This window comes from Gadus chalcogrammus, chromosome 6 (genome assembly GCF_026213295.1).
Source record: "Gadus chalcogrammus isolate NIFS_2021 chromosome 6, NIFS_Gcha_1.0, whole genome shotgun sequence".
Taxonomy (NCBI): Eukaryota; Metazoa; Chordata; class Actinopteri; order Gadiformes; family Gadidae; genus Gadus; species Gadus chalcogrammus.
The window spans coordinates 20,087,084-20,105,834 of NC_079417.1; the positions used below are offsets into that span (position 1 = coordinate 20,087,084).

Sequence of the window (18,751 nt, forward strand, 5' to 3'; positions counted from 1 at the left end):
AATAGCGATCAGGGATGATTTAGGAGCTAGTTAACGCAGCGTGATAGTACTGCAGGCGAGGCCACAGTTTGAATCAAACAATGACAAAATAAGGAGGAAAGGGAGGAGGAGGAGGAAATGGAGGAGGAGGAGGAAATGGAGGAGGAGAAGGAGGAGGAGGAATCGGAGGGGAGGGAGAGGGAGGAGGAGGAGGAGGAGAGAGAGATGAAGGAGGAGAAGAAGAAGGAGAATTGGAGCTGGGACGGTATTGTGGCCATATGTGAAAGTACATGTCCTGTTTACTGAACAACCACTGTGGGGGTTAGAAAAAGCAGGAAAAAATAAGGAGAGACAGCTGTTCCACCAAACACAAAATGGCTTCCTGTGGGCCACAAGAGAGAAATGAACTAGATCCACAGAGTGCTGCCAAAACATCTGATGTATACTAGTGTCTCTCCCTCCCTCTCTCCCCCTCTCTATCCCCTTCTTTCTCCCTCCCTCCTCTCCCTGTCTCTTTCTCTCTCTCTCTCTCTTTTTCTCTCTCCCTCTCTCTCGCCTCCTTTCTCTCCCTGTCTCTCTCTATCTCTCTCTCTCTCTCTCTCTCTCTCTCTCTCTCTCTCTCTCTCTCTCTCTCCGTCTCTTTCTCTCTCTCTCTCCCTCTCTTTCCCTCTCTCTCTCTCTCTCTCTCTCTCTCTCTCTCTCTCTCTCTCTCTCTCTCTCTCTCTCTCTCTCTCTCTCTCTCTCTCTCTCTCTCGCTCTCGCTCTCTCGCACTCTCTTTATCTCATTCTTTCATCCTTCGCTCTTCTGTCTCGCCACAGTCATGGTCTTGCGTCACCTGTTGGGATGGGGTTCTGCCGTCTGTCTGTGCAGGAGAACACGGAGGCCAGCCTGGTTGTGGTCCACCACCAGGGCGAGCACCCCCAAGACCCCCAGATCCCCGAGGATGTGCCCAAATGGAGGACCATAGCGGAGCTGCCCGGAAACCTTCCCAACAGAACCATCCCCCAGGACAGCGCCAACAACCTCACCCAGGTACTGCTGCGGCCCACACACTGCTGCAGTGGCTCAGGATGTAGAGCGGGTTGACTTGTAACCTGAAGGTTGCTACTTCAATCCCCGGCTTCTCGTCCGAGTACCGAGGTGTCCCTGAGCAAGACACTCAACCCTAACTGCTCCTGACTAGCTGGCTGGTTGCATGGCTTACAGCATTGTCGGAATGTGAATGTGTGTATAAATTCTTCGGTCGCTTTGGACAAAAGCGTGCTATAATGCCCTAAAATGCACACGCAAAGCTGGTGAACACACAGGTTCTGTGTTGCGCACCATGAAGTAACGGTTTCATCACCTCCGTTTTCCTTCCAAGGCGTTCCTCAAAAGCGTGGAGGAAGTCCTGTCTACTGCGGCCATTTCGGAGGTGAGTTCGTTCTGAGAAACATCACAACACAAAACGATGATCACAAAGCAAACAGCCAAACATGACAACAGGGTTCAACAGCCATAGCCTTGCAGAGATGTTTACAACAATACGAGCTTTGGTGAGTGCCTGACGTTTTGAGGCAAGCTGTTTGAAAGGAGACAAGCTGAACCAGATGGTCCCATGTCTGCTGAGCAGTGGAGCAGGACAGAGCTTTAACATAGAAATACTATTAATAGAACTTCACAGCCACTTGGCAAAAAAAACATCTAAGGCAACGGCTCTCAGGAAGCAAAGGCGTTAAGACCAACGTCCGCCGATTGCAGGCAGGGCTTACGCTGGCACACCCACTCATCAGAAATCTGCTTTTTATTGTCTGGAACTTTGGCGGTTGTTGTGTTGTCGTGACGAGCGTGATTGAGTAACGCAGCGCCGGACCTGGAAGCGACATGGTGCGGCGGCCTTGGGACATCTCCCCAGGTTTCTGATTGGTTGACACTCCTCCTCCTCTCCCCCCCGCCCCCCCGCCCACCACCCCGCCCCCCCCTCCTTTATCCAGCAGCACTCAAGCGCGGTGGTCAGTGGTCTGATCGAGACGGTGGACAGAGTCATGGAGCACATGGTGACCAATCTCCAGCCCAGCCCCCAGTCCCTGGTCTCGCTGGCCGGGACCTCATTTGTTGCGGGTCAGTCTTTGGAGGGTTGGGTGGGTGGGAGGTTGGGGGGGGGGGGGGGGGGGAATTTAGGTTTGTTGTTGTGAGGGGAACATTGCGACGGACATCGTGTGTGTGCGTGTGCGTGTGTGCGTGTGTGTGTGCGTGTGTTTGTGTGTGTGTGTTTGTGTGTGTGTGTGTGTGTTGAGGTCTCTGTGCAGGGGCGCTTGGGAGGGCCGGAGATGAGTGTGTGAACGTCAAAGTGACCTCATGTGTTTTCATGTATTGACCATGACAGAGGAAAGTTTGGATCAGATAAGCATGTGTCGACCACCCAGCATCCATAAACACACGCACACTCACATTAACACGCATGGGTGTGAGTCTGGACTTTAATGCCATAATATTCTGTCTGCCAACTGAAACAAGGTTGCCTGTAGCTTCTCCCCAGAGATACCATGACGTCTTTGATCTGATTTCCACCTTGTTGACTTCCTCCTCCTCTTCTTCCTCCTCCTCCACCTCCATCTCATCTCCCTTTATCGTCCCTCATGCACCTAAACCTATTGGATTTGTTTCCTGACTTTTGAATCCACAGACTACTCTCTGATGAAGTTGCCCCAGAACTTCAACAAGCAACACTACCGTTTCCCCACCCAGGGTCACAGCTACATCTCCGTGCCCGGTGAGGCCTTCACCATGCAGTGTGAGTATCCTAGCGGCTGATTGGCTGCTCATTCTCTTTAATACGTAAGCAAATCATGCTAAACTAGGTGTAGCCTGTATTGTCAACTCTCATCTCCTTCACGCTTTCGCTTAATAACATCATGTTCGATTTGGCCTCACTATCTGCCAAGCAAAGATCCCGTTGCCTGAGAAATATTTTATGACTGTTACTCAACCACATCAAAGCTCTCACCTAAAGCTTTGATTTTATTTTGTTAAAGTCCTAAGAATATCACGTCGTTAAAATCAAAACTCGATCGTATCTTAGACACTGAGCAGAACTTCGGTGTGATTCCCGAAATGTTCCCCTAACGCTATTGAAGCAGAACAGCTGTATGTTCTGCTTGTGTGGCGATCAGAATTCAGCAGCAGCCATGCTTAGGTCTGGCGCGATCACCAAGGGAACCCCACAGGTTGGTGCTGCAGAGCACATTCCCGCAGACACCCTAATTACCTCACTGGGAAATGATGTTTATTGGCCATTAACAGTCAGTGCAGGGATGGAAAGCGTTTAGCGCGGCGTGGGACGGGACGGTAGCGCCATGCCTCTGTGGTTGTGGCTCTCGGTGTTTCACGTGGTATTTGTGGCTCGGATTTAATGTGAGCAGAAAGGGAATGAGGTGAGCACCTAATGCGAAGGAAAGGAAACCCTTTAATCGTGTAGTCAGCTTATTTATCTTTCCTTATTACAAAAATAAAAGACGAATTAGGAATAATGCTCTGTTTGTTGAACGGTTATTCTGTATCCAGTCTGCCTGGCAGCCCCTGAGTATAAGCGCTTACCTTACCTGCACTTAAGCTCTCCTCATCGTTTATTAAATAGCTATCATCAGTGTCGTTATGTTTGTGTTATCGCTTACCAGTCAGAGGCAGACTGAAGGCACCTCAGGGTTTTGAAGCAAGGGCTTGAAGAGCTATCATTAAATATGAATAACGGCAGAGAAAATAGTTCGCTCTTTACGTGACAAGAACTTTGCTGAATATTTTTTCCATAATGAGAAAATGTTTTGAAGCTCGACAATACATATGAGTGGTATGTTTGTTTGTCTGATCTAACAGGCAGGCATGGGAGTTCATCTGTTAGACATCAGAAGGGATGTTGCAGTCGAGTCGTTGGCTCGATTTGAGGGCCATTTTCAAATAGCGGAAAAAACCCATCAAGGATATCCTCCCAATTTGAACGTTTATCTTTGGACTTCCTTGTTTGTTTGCGAGTGATTCTTATACTCACCTTCATCTCTCTATTTTCTCAAGGGTCATGTTGCTTTATACTGTTTACCAACATCCACAGGAGGTCAACCAACGTCCCAGCCCCCCCACCAGCCCCCTAACTCCGATCCCACCCATGGCACCCCACCCCTTTCGTCCTGCTGTGAGCTCGCGGCGCTCCCATTAGCTCGCCCATGCTATCCGGCAGCGCCAGCCCGGTGCTAATTAACTTTACATTCTAGCGATAGAGCTTCACATTTTCAGCTTGCCACCCAGGACTTTAACCTCTGACCCAGCCCGTCCTGTTCTATCCTTGTCGGACGGTCTTCCTCTCTGTCTCTTTCTAATCTGCAATTCTCTCTTTAATTCTTTTTTGGTCCCTCTCTCTCTTTAGTTTTCTCCTTCTCTCCTTCTCACTCTCTTTAAAGTATCCTTCTCTTCATCTCTATTTGTTGAACTCTCTCATTATTTGTGTGTGTGTGTGTGTGTGTGTGTGTGTGTGTGTGTGTGTGTGTGTGTGTGTGTGTGTGTGTGTGTGTGTGTGTGTGTGTGTGTGTGTGTGTGTGTGTGTGTGTGTGTGTGCGCGCGTGTGTGTCTCTCTCTCTCTCTCTCTCTCTCTCTCTCTCTCTCTCTCTCTCTGTCTGTGTCTCTGTCTCTCTCCCCACAGCTCAAACCACCATTGTGGGTCTCTTCTACCACAACATGCACAGCTACTACAAAGAGATCAGCCCCTCGAAGACGAGGTTAGAGGAATCTGGAACACACACACACACACACACACACACACACACACACACACACACACACACACACACACACACACACACACACACACACACACACACACACACACACACACACACACACACACACACACACACACACACACACACACACATATCATCACAAACACACCCAAGCCCATACTCAGACTCACAACACAAACATAAACATAATCACACACACACTCACAACAACATCCCCCCTCCCCCCAAAACACAATGCTCTGTTCAATTCTGTTATTACTCAAACTTTTTGTTTCAAACCAGGACTTGTTTACGATTGGCTAACTTGTTTACTGTAAAGCCAACAATCAGGCTGCTCTTGGATGAATAGAGGTGATTGAATGCTGTGAGTGTAATCGGGTCAGAAACTGCTTCCTGTAGCGGGGGGCCGGACTTAGAACAAGTGGGGGGTCATGGCTCCTGGTCCACACAGACCTCGGGCCCGGCCCCCCTCCTGGTCCACACAGACCTCGGGCCGGCCCCCCTCCTGGTCCACACAGACCTCGGGCCCGGCCCCCCTCCTGGTCCACACAGACCTCCAGCCGGCCCCCCTCCTGGCCCACACAGACCTCCAGCCGGCCCCCCTCCTGCTCCACACAGACCTCCAGCCGGCCCCCCTCCTGCTCCACACAGACCTCCAGACGGCCCCCCTCCTGCTCCACACAGACCTCCAGCCGGCCCCCCTCCTGCTCCACACAGACCTCCAGCCGGCCCCCCTCCTGCTCCAAACAGACTTTGTGGGCCGCCTAAGGCCACGTTCTTATCAGCCCTGATCTAACCCCCCTCCTCCAGTGATACACCCTGCCATTAGCTCCAGGACCATTTGGTGTCCCCCTTGGTCCCGCTCCCACCAGGAGGCGGGCCCCATGGTGCTTTTGATGGACCACACTGTTTACTTTGACATGATACGGAAATAGGCCCTCTGCGTTTGTTCTTTTTGGGTTCTTGTTTTATTCAACTATAACAAACATGGAATGTTATCATGCAATTACAGGCAGGGAGATGATATCAAATCACTTTATAATTGATAGTGAAGATCAATAATTCCCTCTCTCTCTCTCTCTCTCTCTCTCTCTCTCTCTCTCTCTCTCTCTCTCTCTCTCTCTCTCTCTCTCTCTCTCTCTCTCTCTCTCACTCTCTCTTCTCTCTCTCTCTCTCTCTCTATCACTCTCGCTCTCGCTCTTTCCCTCTCAGGATTAAAGGGGCAGCAGACTTCAAGGACCATAAGATCCAGGTTGCCAGCTACCTGATCTCCCTGAAGGTCGAGCCCTCGCCTGCCCTGTCAGTCAACCTGTCAGGATCACCGCTCATTAAGATCGTACTCACACATGTGCTGGTGAGTACTTGCTCTCTCTGTCTCTCTCTCTCACATGCTCTCGCTCTTGGTCTCGCTCTCTCTCGCTCTCTCGCTCTCTCCCTCTCTCTCTTTCTCTCTCTCTTTCTCTCCCTCTCTCTCTTACTCTTTCATGCTCTCTCTCGCTCACGCTCTCTCTCCCTCTCTCGCTCGCTCTCTCCCTCTCCCTCTCGATTTCGCTCCCTCTCTCTCGGTCTCTCTCGCTCTCTCTCTCTATCTCTCTCTCTCTCTCTCTGTCTCTCTCTTTCTCTCTCTCTCTCTCTCTCTCTCTCTCTCTCTTTCACGCTATCTCTCTCTCGCTCAAGCTCTCTCTCCCGCTCTTGCTAGCCCTCTCCCTCTCGCTCTCTCTCGCTCTCTCTCTCTCTCTCTCTCTCTCTCTCTCTCTCTCTCTCTCTCTCTCTCTCTCTCTCTCTCTCTCTCTCTCTTTCTCTCGGTTTCTTTCGCACTCTTGCTCTCGGTCGTTCTCTCTCATCTTCACCCATGTCCTCAAAAACATTGTTTTGGTCAATTTGGTCCCTTCTTATCAGCTGTGAAAACACACACACACACACACACACACACACACACACACACACACACACACACACACACACACACACACACACACACACACACACACACACACACACACACACACACACACACACACACACACACACACACACACAATTCCAGTTGAGTGAGTAATTCATGCTGGAAAAATGGTGGGTGAACTTTGGTGTTTCCAGAAGGTCAGCAGTGGGCTGGATGATTGGGCGTCTGCGAAAATCACCTTATCAGGAGGAAGAGGCTCTTGGTTTACATAGTCAGGGATGGCCTTCCACCAGCACAAACATCCATACACACACACACACGCATGCACACACACGCATGCACACACGCTCAAACACACACACACACAAATCTATCTACAAATAGACACACACACACACCTACACACACAAACATACACACACGCACACACCCATGCACGCCTGTCCACAAACACACACACAAATACGCACACACACGCACGCACGCACACACACACACACACACACCTACACACACAAACATACACACGCGCATGCACGCATGTACGCACACACACGCACACACAAACACACACACACAAACGTACACACATACACACAAACACACACACACACACTCACACACACACACACACATGCACACTCACAAACCACCACCCCCTCAACTCCATCCATCTCTGGCCGCCGTATGGAGATTGTTTTTCTTCATACAAAGAAGAGCAAGCGGTAGTCCAGGGGTCTCAGGGGAAGGAAACACGCTGGACTCCGTGAGCCTCACTAAGTGTTCCTCCACAGAGCATGTGGTGTCCAGAGAGCCAGCGTGATTATAGAGAGATTCCGACCGTGCAGGCTTGCAGGGCCTTTTGAGAGGAACAATAACTTGCTTTTATGAACAACATTTCATTTTCTTCATGCACAGCTATGTGGCAGGAACTTTAAGGACAAACTGCCAGGTTTCCATGGGGAAAATGCTGCTGGTAATCTCAAATTCAAATAGAAAAATTGACTCATAAAATTGGTCCTGCGATGGCTTGCCCCTCCGTTAGAAAGCAACGGCCTCTGTGGCGCTTCACGATTGTGTGATCATGAACTGATAACATCATGACACTGGAGTCTGTCTTTGTCCAAGTTTTCCTTTACGCTCTAACTAGATTTTTGGCAATTAGCAGTGTCATCTGCAGTTTATCACAGGCAGAATGACAAGGTCACTAAGAATCAATAATCCTGCCTCGTTTCAATGTTAGCTCAGGTCCTGACCAGGAATGAGGGATCCTGTGATCAACCATGCAAGTCATCCAACAGTGACAATAAAAAGGTTCACTTCCTCCAATGAATAACCATTGGGTTCCCAGTGTCTCTCTCACTCTCCTATTTGCACTTTCTAAGGATGCAAATGAAAACCATGCAGCTTTAGTGGAGCCATTGAAACAAAGCTTTGTTTGTTGCTTTCTTTGCCCCCCCCAATCATTTTCCCATGTGAAATGAATGTTTATGTGACAATGATCTGGCCCGGTTCCTGCGACAACGATTAGGCTGTTTGTTTTACAAGACACTATCAGGACCTTTGTTGTGCTGCTCTGCTCTCTGCTGCCCCAGAGGCCGGCGGCCTTGGTGGGTCCGCATGTCGCCTTTAGGTGTTTCTGTTAGATTTGGGTCGCCTTGCTTTGTGAAGACGAGAATAAATCTGCCCGCTTGCATTCCTTACCCACTAGCCCACTGCGAACAGGAACGAGGCGCCGTTGTGCTTTTACGCTAACGCATGCTGATTGGAACGTATCGCGGCACCACCACCAAAACGGTATATACGCCTCAAGGTTGTATTTTTAGAAATGATGTCATGCTCTGGCAGACGTCATTCTTGGCTGTGACCAAGAAATGGTTGAGAAATAAGTTCTTTGTTGTTACCGCTCTTGGTTTCGATAGATCTGGCGTTGGGAGAGCGAGAGCATGAACAATATTTTCGGAATTGTAATCTGTCTGGCAGCTGGTTCTGTGCCTATTAGCCTCTTAAGCATGCAGGGAGAGAGAGCAGAGTGGTCCACAGGCAGCGTCGCAGTGTGAGGCAGACCTTTCCTTCATTGTTTTATGTCCCTCTTTACTGTCTGCACAAGTCCTCTGCAAGACGGCCTCTCATGGCGATGGGCCCGTTGCTCAGAGGGGTGATTTGCGATTGACCTCTCTGTTTAGACTTTAGGAGGTAGCACTGGAGGAGACAGGCACCCAGTTACTTCATTAAAAGCTAGCAGGGAGCACCTATATTTCAAAGTTCTCCCTTCCTTCAAGAGCCAACCAGAGTCATGGTTACAAAAAGGGCCCTGTGTTCTTTACGGTCGACAAAAGAGAAAACACAGAACAACTATGAAGGAGAAACTAATTTGACGGACACAGAAGAGGTCCTCGCTCGTTCGTCTTCTCTATCTGACACCCGTCCCGATCAGCGGAGCAGTCCGTTGTCCCGTGGAATCCACCGACCCAGAGCCTGGACCCCCAACCCCGTTGATTGACACCCACCCCTCACTCCCTCCACCGCCATGACAGAGTTTCAGGGCACTGCACTGCCTGGCCAGCAGCACCCATCTCTGGGGCTGAGCTATAGTTGGAGAGTGTAGCCGAGAAAACCGCTCTCGGTATCCAGGGTGTGGGAGTTCTGTGGTCTTACATTGCTTGCGGCACTCTCACTTTGGGTGGTGGGCGTGTTCACCAGGGCTCCGGCGGTGGCGGTAGTTAGGTGGTCATGTGTGATTGCATTCACCTGTTTGTTTGTTTTTGGCATTGGCAGAGAGTGAGACAGTGAGCTTGGGAGTGATCACTTCCTGTTGACCACACTTACACACACCAATTCAAGATTCGGTCACCGGCATCAGTTTGTGTTGTTTTCCTGAAGAGAAAGAGTAAGGGATCAAACGGAGACTAAGAGATGGAACTGGAATATTATAACTGTGAGCGTCACAAGTGTCTTCTCCAACGTTTAGTCCCTCACGGCTTGGAAGGCCTAGCCACTACACAGGGTAAATCACACCCAAGGTATGATGGGTTTTCTCACAGCTTTCCAGGCACTCCTTGACGGAGCCCGGCCCGGCAGCAGTGATTCATAGCTGTGGTCTTTCTCAGATTCACACCGAGCGAGGGACGGGAGACGAATGGAGGAAATAGGAGAAAAAAATGCAAGCAATGAGGGGGAGAAAAAGCTGAGATGAGAGGGGGGAAAAAGGGGGAAGAGGGGAGGAGAAGAGGGGGGAGTGTGGTTAAACACTAAGCGTACATATGTATAAAGTAATCTCCCTCCGATCCTCCCTCTCCTGCCCTCCTCTCACTGAGCATCATAGCGATGGAATGAGGTGAACAAATGGAAAGATTGATTTCACGAGCAAGGCCATCTTCTGTGTTTTTTTCAAGGGTCAAACGCAGAAGGGATTGAAAAAGCAGATTTTGACAAGCAGGACCTGACTTTATGGGCTAATAAAGAGCTGTGTTAGTTTGGCTTCTTCTGAATGCAGGCCAACAGGAGCCCAGCACTGAGGCCCCCTCGTTTCTGGGGCCCGGAGAATCCTCTGGTAAAAGCAAGACTTCAAATGTACGTTTGATTTAGGAATCGTAGCTCGCATTCACACGGTAGTGACTTTTCCGATAACTGCAATCCTCTTTTTATAGATCCAGATTGCGGATCTATGATTTTTTTTTTTTATTGACAGTCCATTTGGACCTGCCTCTTAAAGAGATACATCCCTCCAGGCTTTTCCATTCTATCAACCTGTGATTGAGATCTTTGGACCAGACCAGCTGTATTTCTCTAAACGAACACACCTGTTCTGTCTTACTGTCCTGCCTCGTTGTCTGTGCTATACCGTGCTCACCGGCTACCTAGAAAGCAGGTCCACCTGGCTCTTGGCTGTTGGATCTTGGCAGAGATGTTGGCCAGCCCTGGAGAAGTGACTTAATCACATATGATTAGAGGGATTAAACTGTGATTTAGAATGGATGTCTTTACTTAGCAAATCAGTGTGAATTTTAATCCCACTCTGGCAGTGGTTAGTTCTTAAGTTTAAGAAACTTTTTCCAATAATTGAGGTTTTCTTTAGAGAACCATGGAAGGTGGAGTCTGGGGGGAAGAAGGTCAGGAAGGGTGGAGACTCGAGGACGTCTAGACTGGTTGGAGTTTCCTTACGCGACCACAAATAATGGATTAATTGTTCAACAGCAACGGTGAACATAAACAAACACACAGTGAACATAAACAAACACCCTCATACCCCAATCTCTTTCCTATTTTATGAACCCACACTGCTATCAGCCCTCTCTGCCGCCATCATAACTTAAACAACAATAGCACTCACTTATTGCCAGGCTTTTTATAACTCTGAGCAAACGCCCAAACTAAATGTCTCTCTCTCTCTCCCTCTCTCTCTCTCTCTCTCTCTCTCTCTCTCTCTCTCTCTCTCTCTCTCTCTCTCTCTCTCTCTCTCTCTCTCTCTCTCTCTCTCTCTCTCTCTCTCTCTTTAAATCTCTGTCTCTTTCTCTCTCCTGCTCTCTCTCTCTCTCACTCTCTCTCTCTCTCTCTCTCTCTCTCTCTCTCTTAATCTGTCTCCCTCTCTCTCCCTCTCTCCGTCTCTCTCTCTCTCTCTCTTCTATCTCTCTTTCTCCCTCTCTCCTTCAAGCTTTCTCTCTTTCTCACTCTCTCTCTCTCTTCTCTCTCTCTCCCTCTCTCCTTCAAGCTTTCTCTCTTCCTCACTCTCTCTCTCTCTCCCAAGTTTTTCTCCTCACGATCGCTCACTCTCTCCCTAAACCACCCACACCCTTATAGCCACCCAACACACACATACATCTCCTACTCTCTCACACACACACACACACACACACACACACACACACACACACACACACACACACACACACACACACACACACACACACACACACACACACACACACACACACACACACACACAGACACGCACACACACACACACACACACACACACACACACACACACCACACACACACACACACACACACACACACACACACACACACACACACACACACACACACACACTCACACATTCGCAGTCACATGATTATGAGCCAGCGTGTTGATCAATTACAGATGGCGGCCTAGCAGTCACTGGTCTCGACTCTCCAGAAGTATTGCATCCAGAGTTTCACTGAACCACCACCAGTCCCATGCTTTTGCTACCCCCGTCGTCACTTGATCCCTAAGAGCTGCACCACACCGACGGTGGAAACAGCAACATCCACTACACCAACCACGCCTCCCACAACTGTGGTCCTGCCATTTCTCGCTTGGTCCCGTTCAGTCACTGTATGAAACCCTTGACTCCTCAAAGACAGGCGACACATGGAGATTTCTGAGTTCCCTAACACTTTTAAATTCATGGCTGGTCCGCAGAGTGGAGAAGCCTTGAATCCCCCCCCCCCCACCCTGCTGTGGTTGTGCCATGAACCTGCCCACCCAAACCCATAATGCCCCCCCCCCCGCCCAACCCCTGACACAAGCTCCGGCAGCGATTCCATCAAAACAACGGCGAGATGTGCGCAGTTGTTTAATTGGCTGTAATGTTACTTCACACCCTCTCAGGCCTTTCAGCACTCTCTGCGTTGTTTTGGGTCTGCAGAACCACAGCTGCATGGCTCGCTACACGTCCCTTGGTAGCATGACATCACCCCGGCCTCTCGCTCCTCTCTGTGTCCCCGCGCTCGGCTGTGGCTGCGGCCTGCTTTCTCTACATGTGGTTCATGGAGCAACACTGTGGTTTAACTGGGTTCTATTTATCTGGGGCCGTATTCACAAAGCATTTTATCTTACCGCTAGGAGTGCTCCTAACTCGCACTAAAAAAATTTACGTAGGAGTTTTTTCTTAAAAGTTATTCACAAAGCCGCTGAGCCCTACTCTTACTAAGGATGAATCACTAAGAGTGAACTAAGAGTGACGCGCCGTTGCTATGGATTACGTCGATTCTCGTCAGTGCGGTGATTGGTTGTTCAGACGAGCCCACTAAATCACCGAAAAACAAGGAAATAGCCTAGGCTAGAAAGGAATTCCTATTAAGTAGTTATAGTGCAGTTAGCAGAATACACTCATGATGACAAGTTTGTGCAGACCACGATAATGATATATTATATATATATGATAAATGTTATTAACTACACAAATGTGTGTTGACCGATTTGTGCCAAGGTGTTTACCTAAAACGTGTATTCACAAAGTGATCCCTAAATGCCAGTCCACTCGGTTCCACACGGAAAAATTCATTGTCATGTTGATCGCCATCATCATCATCATCATCATCATCATCATCATCATCATCATCATCATCGTGGTCATCGTCCTCTTCATCGTCGTCATCATCATCATCATCGTCTGGCTGTGGAATGTTTCTCCGCTTGCAGAGATTGTGTAGAATGGCACATACAGTGATGACTGCTTGCCCTCTCCGGGGTGAAGCGTATTTCGCCATGGAGGACATGAAACCGAAGTTTCATCTGCCCAAATCCTCTCTCCACAACATTTCGTGTATGTTTGTGTGCTCTAACATATATGGAGGAACACAGTAAACAATAATAAATATGGATTCAACAAATAAAAGGCGTCAAAGAGCCATTACGATGTGTTTTACGCACAGGACTAAGCGTAATCTGCGTAATCACCTGCATGTTATACTTTAACTGTGCTCCCGGTTGTGGATTGAGGTAGGGTGTCAAGAGCCACGTCTTGCAGGGATAGCCACTGTCACCCAGCAAGTGACACCCAACTGGTACATAGTGCCTCTCAAAAAGCTGCCTCAGACCGCTCTCCATTAAAATGCGCAAATCATGGGTAGCTCCAGGCCACTTTGTAACAACATCCAGTAGAAATGTTAAAATGTGCATCAAAAACAACCTGCGTGTTGATGCATTTGTAATGCATTTTCTTCCTATTGACGAACACGTCCTCATCTTTTGATGGCGCATTATTTTTATGTGTGTCCCGTCAATAGCACCGACCACACCGGGCATACTACCTGCAATTGCCATGAAGTTGGCTTTGATACTGTGTAATTGTAGAATGTCCAAAGGAAACCGGATAAACTGTTGGATGATATATGGTCTAGAGAGCGCGTTGATAGTTTGGTTTATGGCACGGCTGACTGATGGTTATGATATTCCTAAATCGTCGGCATTTCAAAATTGCATTTTCCCTGTCGCTAAATGACGTAGTGTTGCCAAACATTTTATTTCAGGACTAATCGGATTATTCCTGTTAGTCGGGGATGTTATTGCATCCCGCACTAACTCCACAACAAGTTTAATACCCTCACGATTTAGCCTATATCTCTTCATTAACTCACAGTCTTCCATTGTCTCCAAAACATTTAGTCTCGCAGCCATTTTACGATTCTTTGTGTAGGTCTTACTGAGTTAGGAGTCCTCTTGAGGACTTTTAAGCTCTCCTAGACTTAGGTGCTACTTTTAGGCCTAAAATACTTTGTGAATTGCTCTTAGTGAAAAAAGTTAGGAGTCCTAAATTATTATATCCCATTATTTTTAGGAGTTACTCCTAAATTCGCCAGTTTAGGACCTACTTTTAGCCCTAAGATCCTTTGTGAATACGGCCCCTGATGTGCAGTATATATACTGTACATCAGGGGCCGTATTCACATATACATACATATATACCTATATATATATATATTGTGAATTAGATCAACTGGTATGTATATTTATACGTAATAAACGTTTGTATGAAGGGAGGACTGATGTCTGTGTGCATTAGACGTGAACCCGATACCTTGTTTTTTCAGCCTTTTGTTGCCAAGCCATTTGATCGTATATATATATATACCGTATGGGACTCCCCTAAACATACAGAGAAAACCAGGCGTTTTCATTACCCTTCTCATCAGCGGTGTACATCGGCTGTCTGGAATACATTATGTGCCATGTCTAATGCGATCTGTCAAGTCAGAAAGCCGACGTCTCAATCCGGCTAACTCAATAACCCTGCCTTTGTGTGTCGTAAACACTTAGTCACGGAGGGACGGTCGTTGTAGTTTTAATGAAAGTGGCTTCGTGAGGGTGATTAACTGTAGGGTTGCATTTCATGGCCACTATGATTCCTGCTGGCAGTCGTGTTGTTCTGAGATGATATCAGCACCACATGCAGTTTTTTTGGAATTGCGATCCAGAGAGCACTTTGGCTTTCCCGCAAATTTGGGGAAAATTGAAATGTCCATTATAAAAAAAGGAAACTTAATTTCTCATGCACTCAACAGAATTGTTGAGTGCTCATCTGATATTTCAAGCCTCTGAAGATGTTTTGTTTAAGCACAACTCGGATTTGTATTGTGTTGAAATATGTCTCAGGCTACATTGTCTTTCATCCGTGAAGTTCATTCAAATAGTCTATAATGTAGAACAAAAGAGGGTAGGGAGGAATTGCACAGAGTCTGGCTTTATATGTGGCTGTGTGTGTGTGTGTGTGTGTGTGTGTGTGTGTGTGTGTGTGTGTGTGTGTGTGTGTGTGTGTGTGTGTGTGTGTGTGTGTGTGTGTGTGCGTGTGTGTGTGCACACATGCTTTTGCGTACATGCACGTTTGTGTGTTTGTGTGCGTGTGTCTGTGTTTGTGTGTGTGCCTCTGTGTGTGTAAGTATGTGGGCCTCTGTGTGTGTGTGTGTGTGTGTGTGTGTGTGTGTGTGTGTGTGTGTGTGTGTGTGTGTGTGTGTGTGTGTGTGTGTGTGTGTGTGTGTGTGTGTGTGTGTGTGTGTGTGTGTGTGTGTGTGTGTGTGTGTGTGTGTGTAAGTGGGAAAATGCCTTAGCATGTTGGCACTGCATGCTGACACTGATATCTGTTGCCTTGCCCGTATTCTAACCATTTGGAAAGCTACACTGTGGCTCGTCCCAGTATCTCCCCGGGGCTTTGGATGAGGAGAGACATTCGATGTCAGAGCTGGGTACAGCTACTCTAACCACAGAGAGGGCTGATCGCACCAGCTCTGTCACTCACAGGGCTGTCTGTCTGACGGACACTCCGACAGGGTCCAACGGCTTAACACTAACTGCTCTCTTTTGTCATGGAGGGATTACACGCAGATGGGACAGGAAGAATGCCACGGATTCTCCGCCCAAACCTTCCCAACCGTTTTTAAGGGATGAACGATGCCTTCGAAACCCATATGCTTTAGATCAACCGGACGGATATGCCCCTCCCACCAGCAGCCAACCGGTCTGCAAGGCAGAAAATGGGTCTGCAGTCACGGCGTGTCTGTTTGCCATCACAGGGCTGGAGGCGAGCGAGAGGAACGCGGAGCCATTAGCTGAGAGCATATCGTCAGCCAGCTGCTCACAACCCGGGCTCTGCTTCAAATCTCCCCTTACCCTCGATATTTTTTTATGAAACGCTGTGCCACAGGACAGGCATGTCGACCTCACAGAGGGGTCCCCTCCCTGCTGCTAGGTCCCCTTAATCGTTAACAGCCTATACCTTCACAGCTGGTTCTGCTTACGTCCCGCACCTGAGTCGATGCAGTCATCTCAATGCAGCATTTTCCTATACGTGTGTGTGTGTGTGTGTATGTGTGTGTGTGTGTGTGTGTGTGTGTGTGTGTGTGTGTGTGGTGTGTGTGTGTGTGTGTGGTGTGTGTGTGTGTGTGTGTGTGTGTGTGTGTGTGCGTGTGTGTGTGTGTGTGTGCGTGCGTGTGCGCGTGTGTGTGTGTGTGTTTGCGTGTTAGCGGGTGTGTAATTTAACTCCCTTTGTTCGTGAAACCCATGGACGGGGGGGGGGGGGTTCAATGTGCATTCTAACACTCACAAGTGACATGGGGATTCGCATCCCTGTCCTGAAATACTGGCCTTGCCAGACACACAGTCGCTACAGATGACTTCAGGCCAAGCGCCACTCCACACTTATGTGACGATCTGATTTGTATGCACCCTTCCTTTTTCGCAGACTTTATTATTGTATTTCAATCCAGTGACCATGATGAGTTTATGGGATTCAGTGTTGACGGACTTCCTGTACTACAGGCAATCACAAACGGCCCTCGCTCTGAACTCGATGTAGATGACGAGTAGCCTGGCTATTACCGGACCAAGCCAATCGTAGAACTGCACGTTGGTCTGGGGAAGCTGCCGTCATTATCTTCAGCACAAGAGGCGTGATCAACGGGCCTAGTTCAACTGACTCTGTATGCGATTGGCTGCTTACCGTCGCTTCCCTGTCGTCATTGTGTTAAACCAGCCAATAGCGCGCCAAGGGGAAAAGCCAGCTTGGTGATTGGCTCCCGCAAAAATGTATCGGAAGCAGAAAGAAATGTATTGCTCTTCTCCAGACCCTTGTGCAGAGAGAACTCAATTCGCCGGAAGAATGGGCGGAGCTACCCAGGCTAGATGATGAGTTCAGTGGTTGTGGTGAGTTGAGGCAGGATTGGAAAGAGAATGGTATGAAGGAGAGTGAGGAGCAAGCGATATGCCGCCCCCATAACATCGACCCATTCCAAGTCACTGCAGGGTGACTTTGGCCCAGGAAGCAGTGCTACTCGATGTACGAGAGAGCAAGGCCGGTCCCTGTCGGGGGGTTAGAAGAAGCTGTGTGTATACGATGCCCAATCACCCTTGATCTAGCCCCTGTCCCTTCTCTCTATGGGTGGATTGACCAGGAGGCCTGCAGAGGCTGCCTGCAGAGGAGATAGGACAGAGTAAGAGCAGCTCTTGTGTTACAGCGCCTACGACGTATTGAGCCGCTATGAATCATGGAGCCGATGAGACCAGGAATTAGACAGACCTGCCGTCAGTCGCACTCCTCTCTCTCTCTCTCTCTCTCTCTCTCTCTCTCTCTCTCTCTCTCTCCTCTCTCTCTCTCTCTCTCTCTCTCCCTCTCTCTCCCTCTCTCTCTCTCTCTCTCTCTCTTCTCTCTCTCTCTCTCTCTCTCCCTCTCTCTCTCCTCTCTCTCTCTCTCTCTCTCTCTGACTCTCACATTTTCCAGGAGGAAACGGGGGAAGACGGTCGATCTCAACATACACTTATCCGGCCTCAGGCGTCTGGGCCTCTGGGCCAATCAGGAGAGGCGTGTCACCGCTACGGTGTGCAGGCGGCCTGGCTCTCTCACTGTTTGTTTTCGACGGATGACATATCGGGGGAAAGGAGGGACAGCGTTAATTCAAACCCCCTCCGCCATGCCCTGATTAACAGATTCTTGCTCTTTAGCCATTAGATCACTGTCCCCTGGGGAGAGGCCAAATGGCATATTAAGGAATTGTTTGGAAGAAGTGAGTTGTAATCAAATCAAACCGTTGAAGGCGCTAGGCGCAGCATACTCTGCCGTGGTACTAATCACCTTCGCACCTCCCTGCGCCAGTTCCCTTCCCTCTCTCTTGTTTTGTTCCTGATCTCTGGCTAGTTGAGCACCCTTTCAGATGTTGCACAGCAACGGAGCGGCGATGGTACTGCGTTGGGACGGTGTGTTTTATACGGCGAGTTTAAAACACACAAGTCTCTGTTTTAAACCTCAATCAAGCTGTCATGCCTCTGGTGGGCATGTGGATCAAACCAAGAAAGAAGGGGAGAAGAAACAATAAGAAACAGAGAAACAAAGAAACCAAGAACGAAAGAAGAAAGAAAGAATGGAGGAAAAATGGGAATGAATAAATAACTAAATAAATATATTTTCAATTAAATGTCCAAATTGTATTCATTAACTGAACCAAGGCATGCAGTAAATCCTCTGCTGTCGGCTGCTATTTTATAACGGTCTGTGTTTGTATAATTTTCTCTTTTTAGACCAAAGACCAAGAGGAACAAGCCGTCAATCAGAGCAACAAAGTCTTCCTCTATTGTGCCTTCTTAGATTATAGGTGAGTCCCTGTCACTTTTCACAAAGGACCAAGTCCAGCATGCTCCCATTATGCCCCCCAGATGAAAGGTCCCCAAATAACCAATACAATGAATTCAAAGTAGAGCACTACAGTCCAAAGTCTTACCAAAATGAATGCACAGTAAAAGGCTAAAGTACTTAGTCTCTAAAATAACGCTCTTTAAGAATTCTTGGTGTCAATTGCTGAGATGGATAGTGTAAGGCACAGCATTGCATCCTGAGCTATGGT

General features: G+C 48.5%; 1 protein-coding gene across 3 annotated transcripts in view; it reads left to right on the forward strand.

Annotated features, from left to right (window-relative positions):
• adgrd1 (adhesion G protein-coupled receptor D1) overlaps nt 1-18,751 on the forward strand; it is a 34,968-nt gene that overhangs the window by 6,110 nt on the left and 10,107 nt on the right. For 2 of the 3 annotated variants that reach the window (XM_056592160.1, XM_056592162.1), the window contains 7 exons: nt 851-1,012; nt 1,344-1,394; nt 1,954-2,080; nt 2,646-2,753; nt 4,650-4,725; nt 5,962-6,103; nt 18,429-18,502. In XM_056592160.1, the coding sequence (XP_056448135.1) occupies nt 851-1,012; nt 1,344-1,394; nt 1,954-2,080; nt 2,646-2,753; nt 4,650-4,725; nt 5,962-6,103; nt 18,429-18,502 (740 nt within the window). The remainder of the gene's footprint in view (nt 1-850; nt 1,013-1,343; nt 1,395-1,953; nt 2,081-2,645; nt 2,754-4,649; nt 4,726-5,961; nt 6,104-18,428; nt 18,503-18,751) is intronic. The other variant, XM_056592161.1, reaches the window with a different exon arrangement.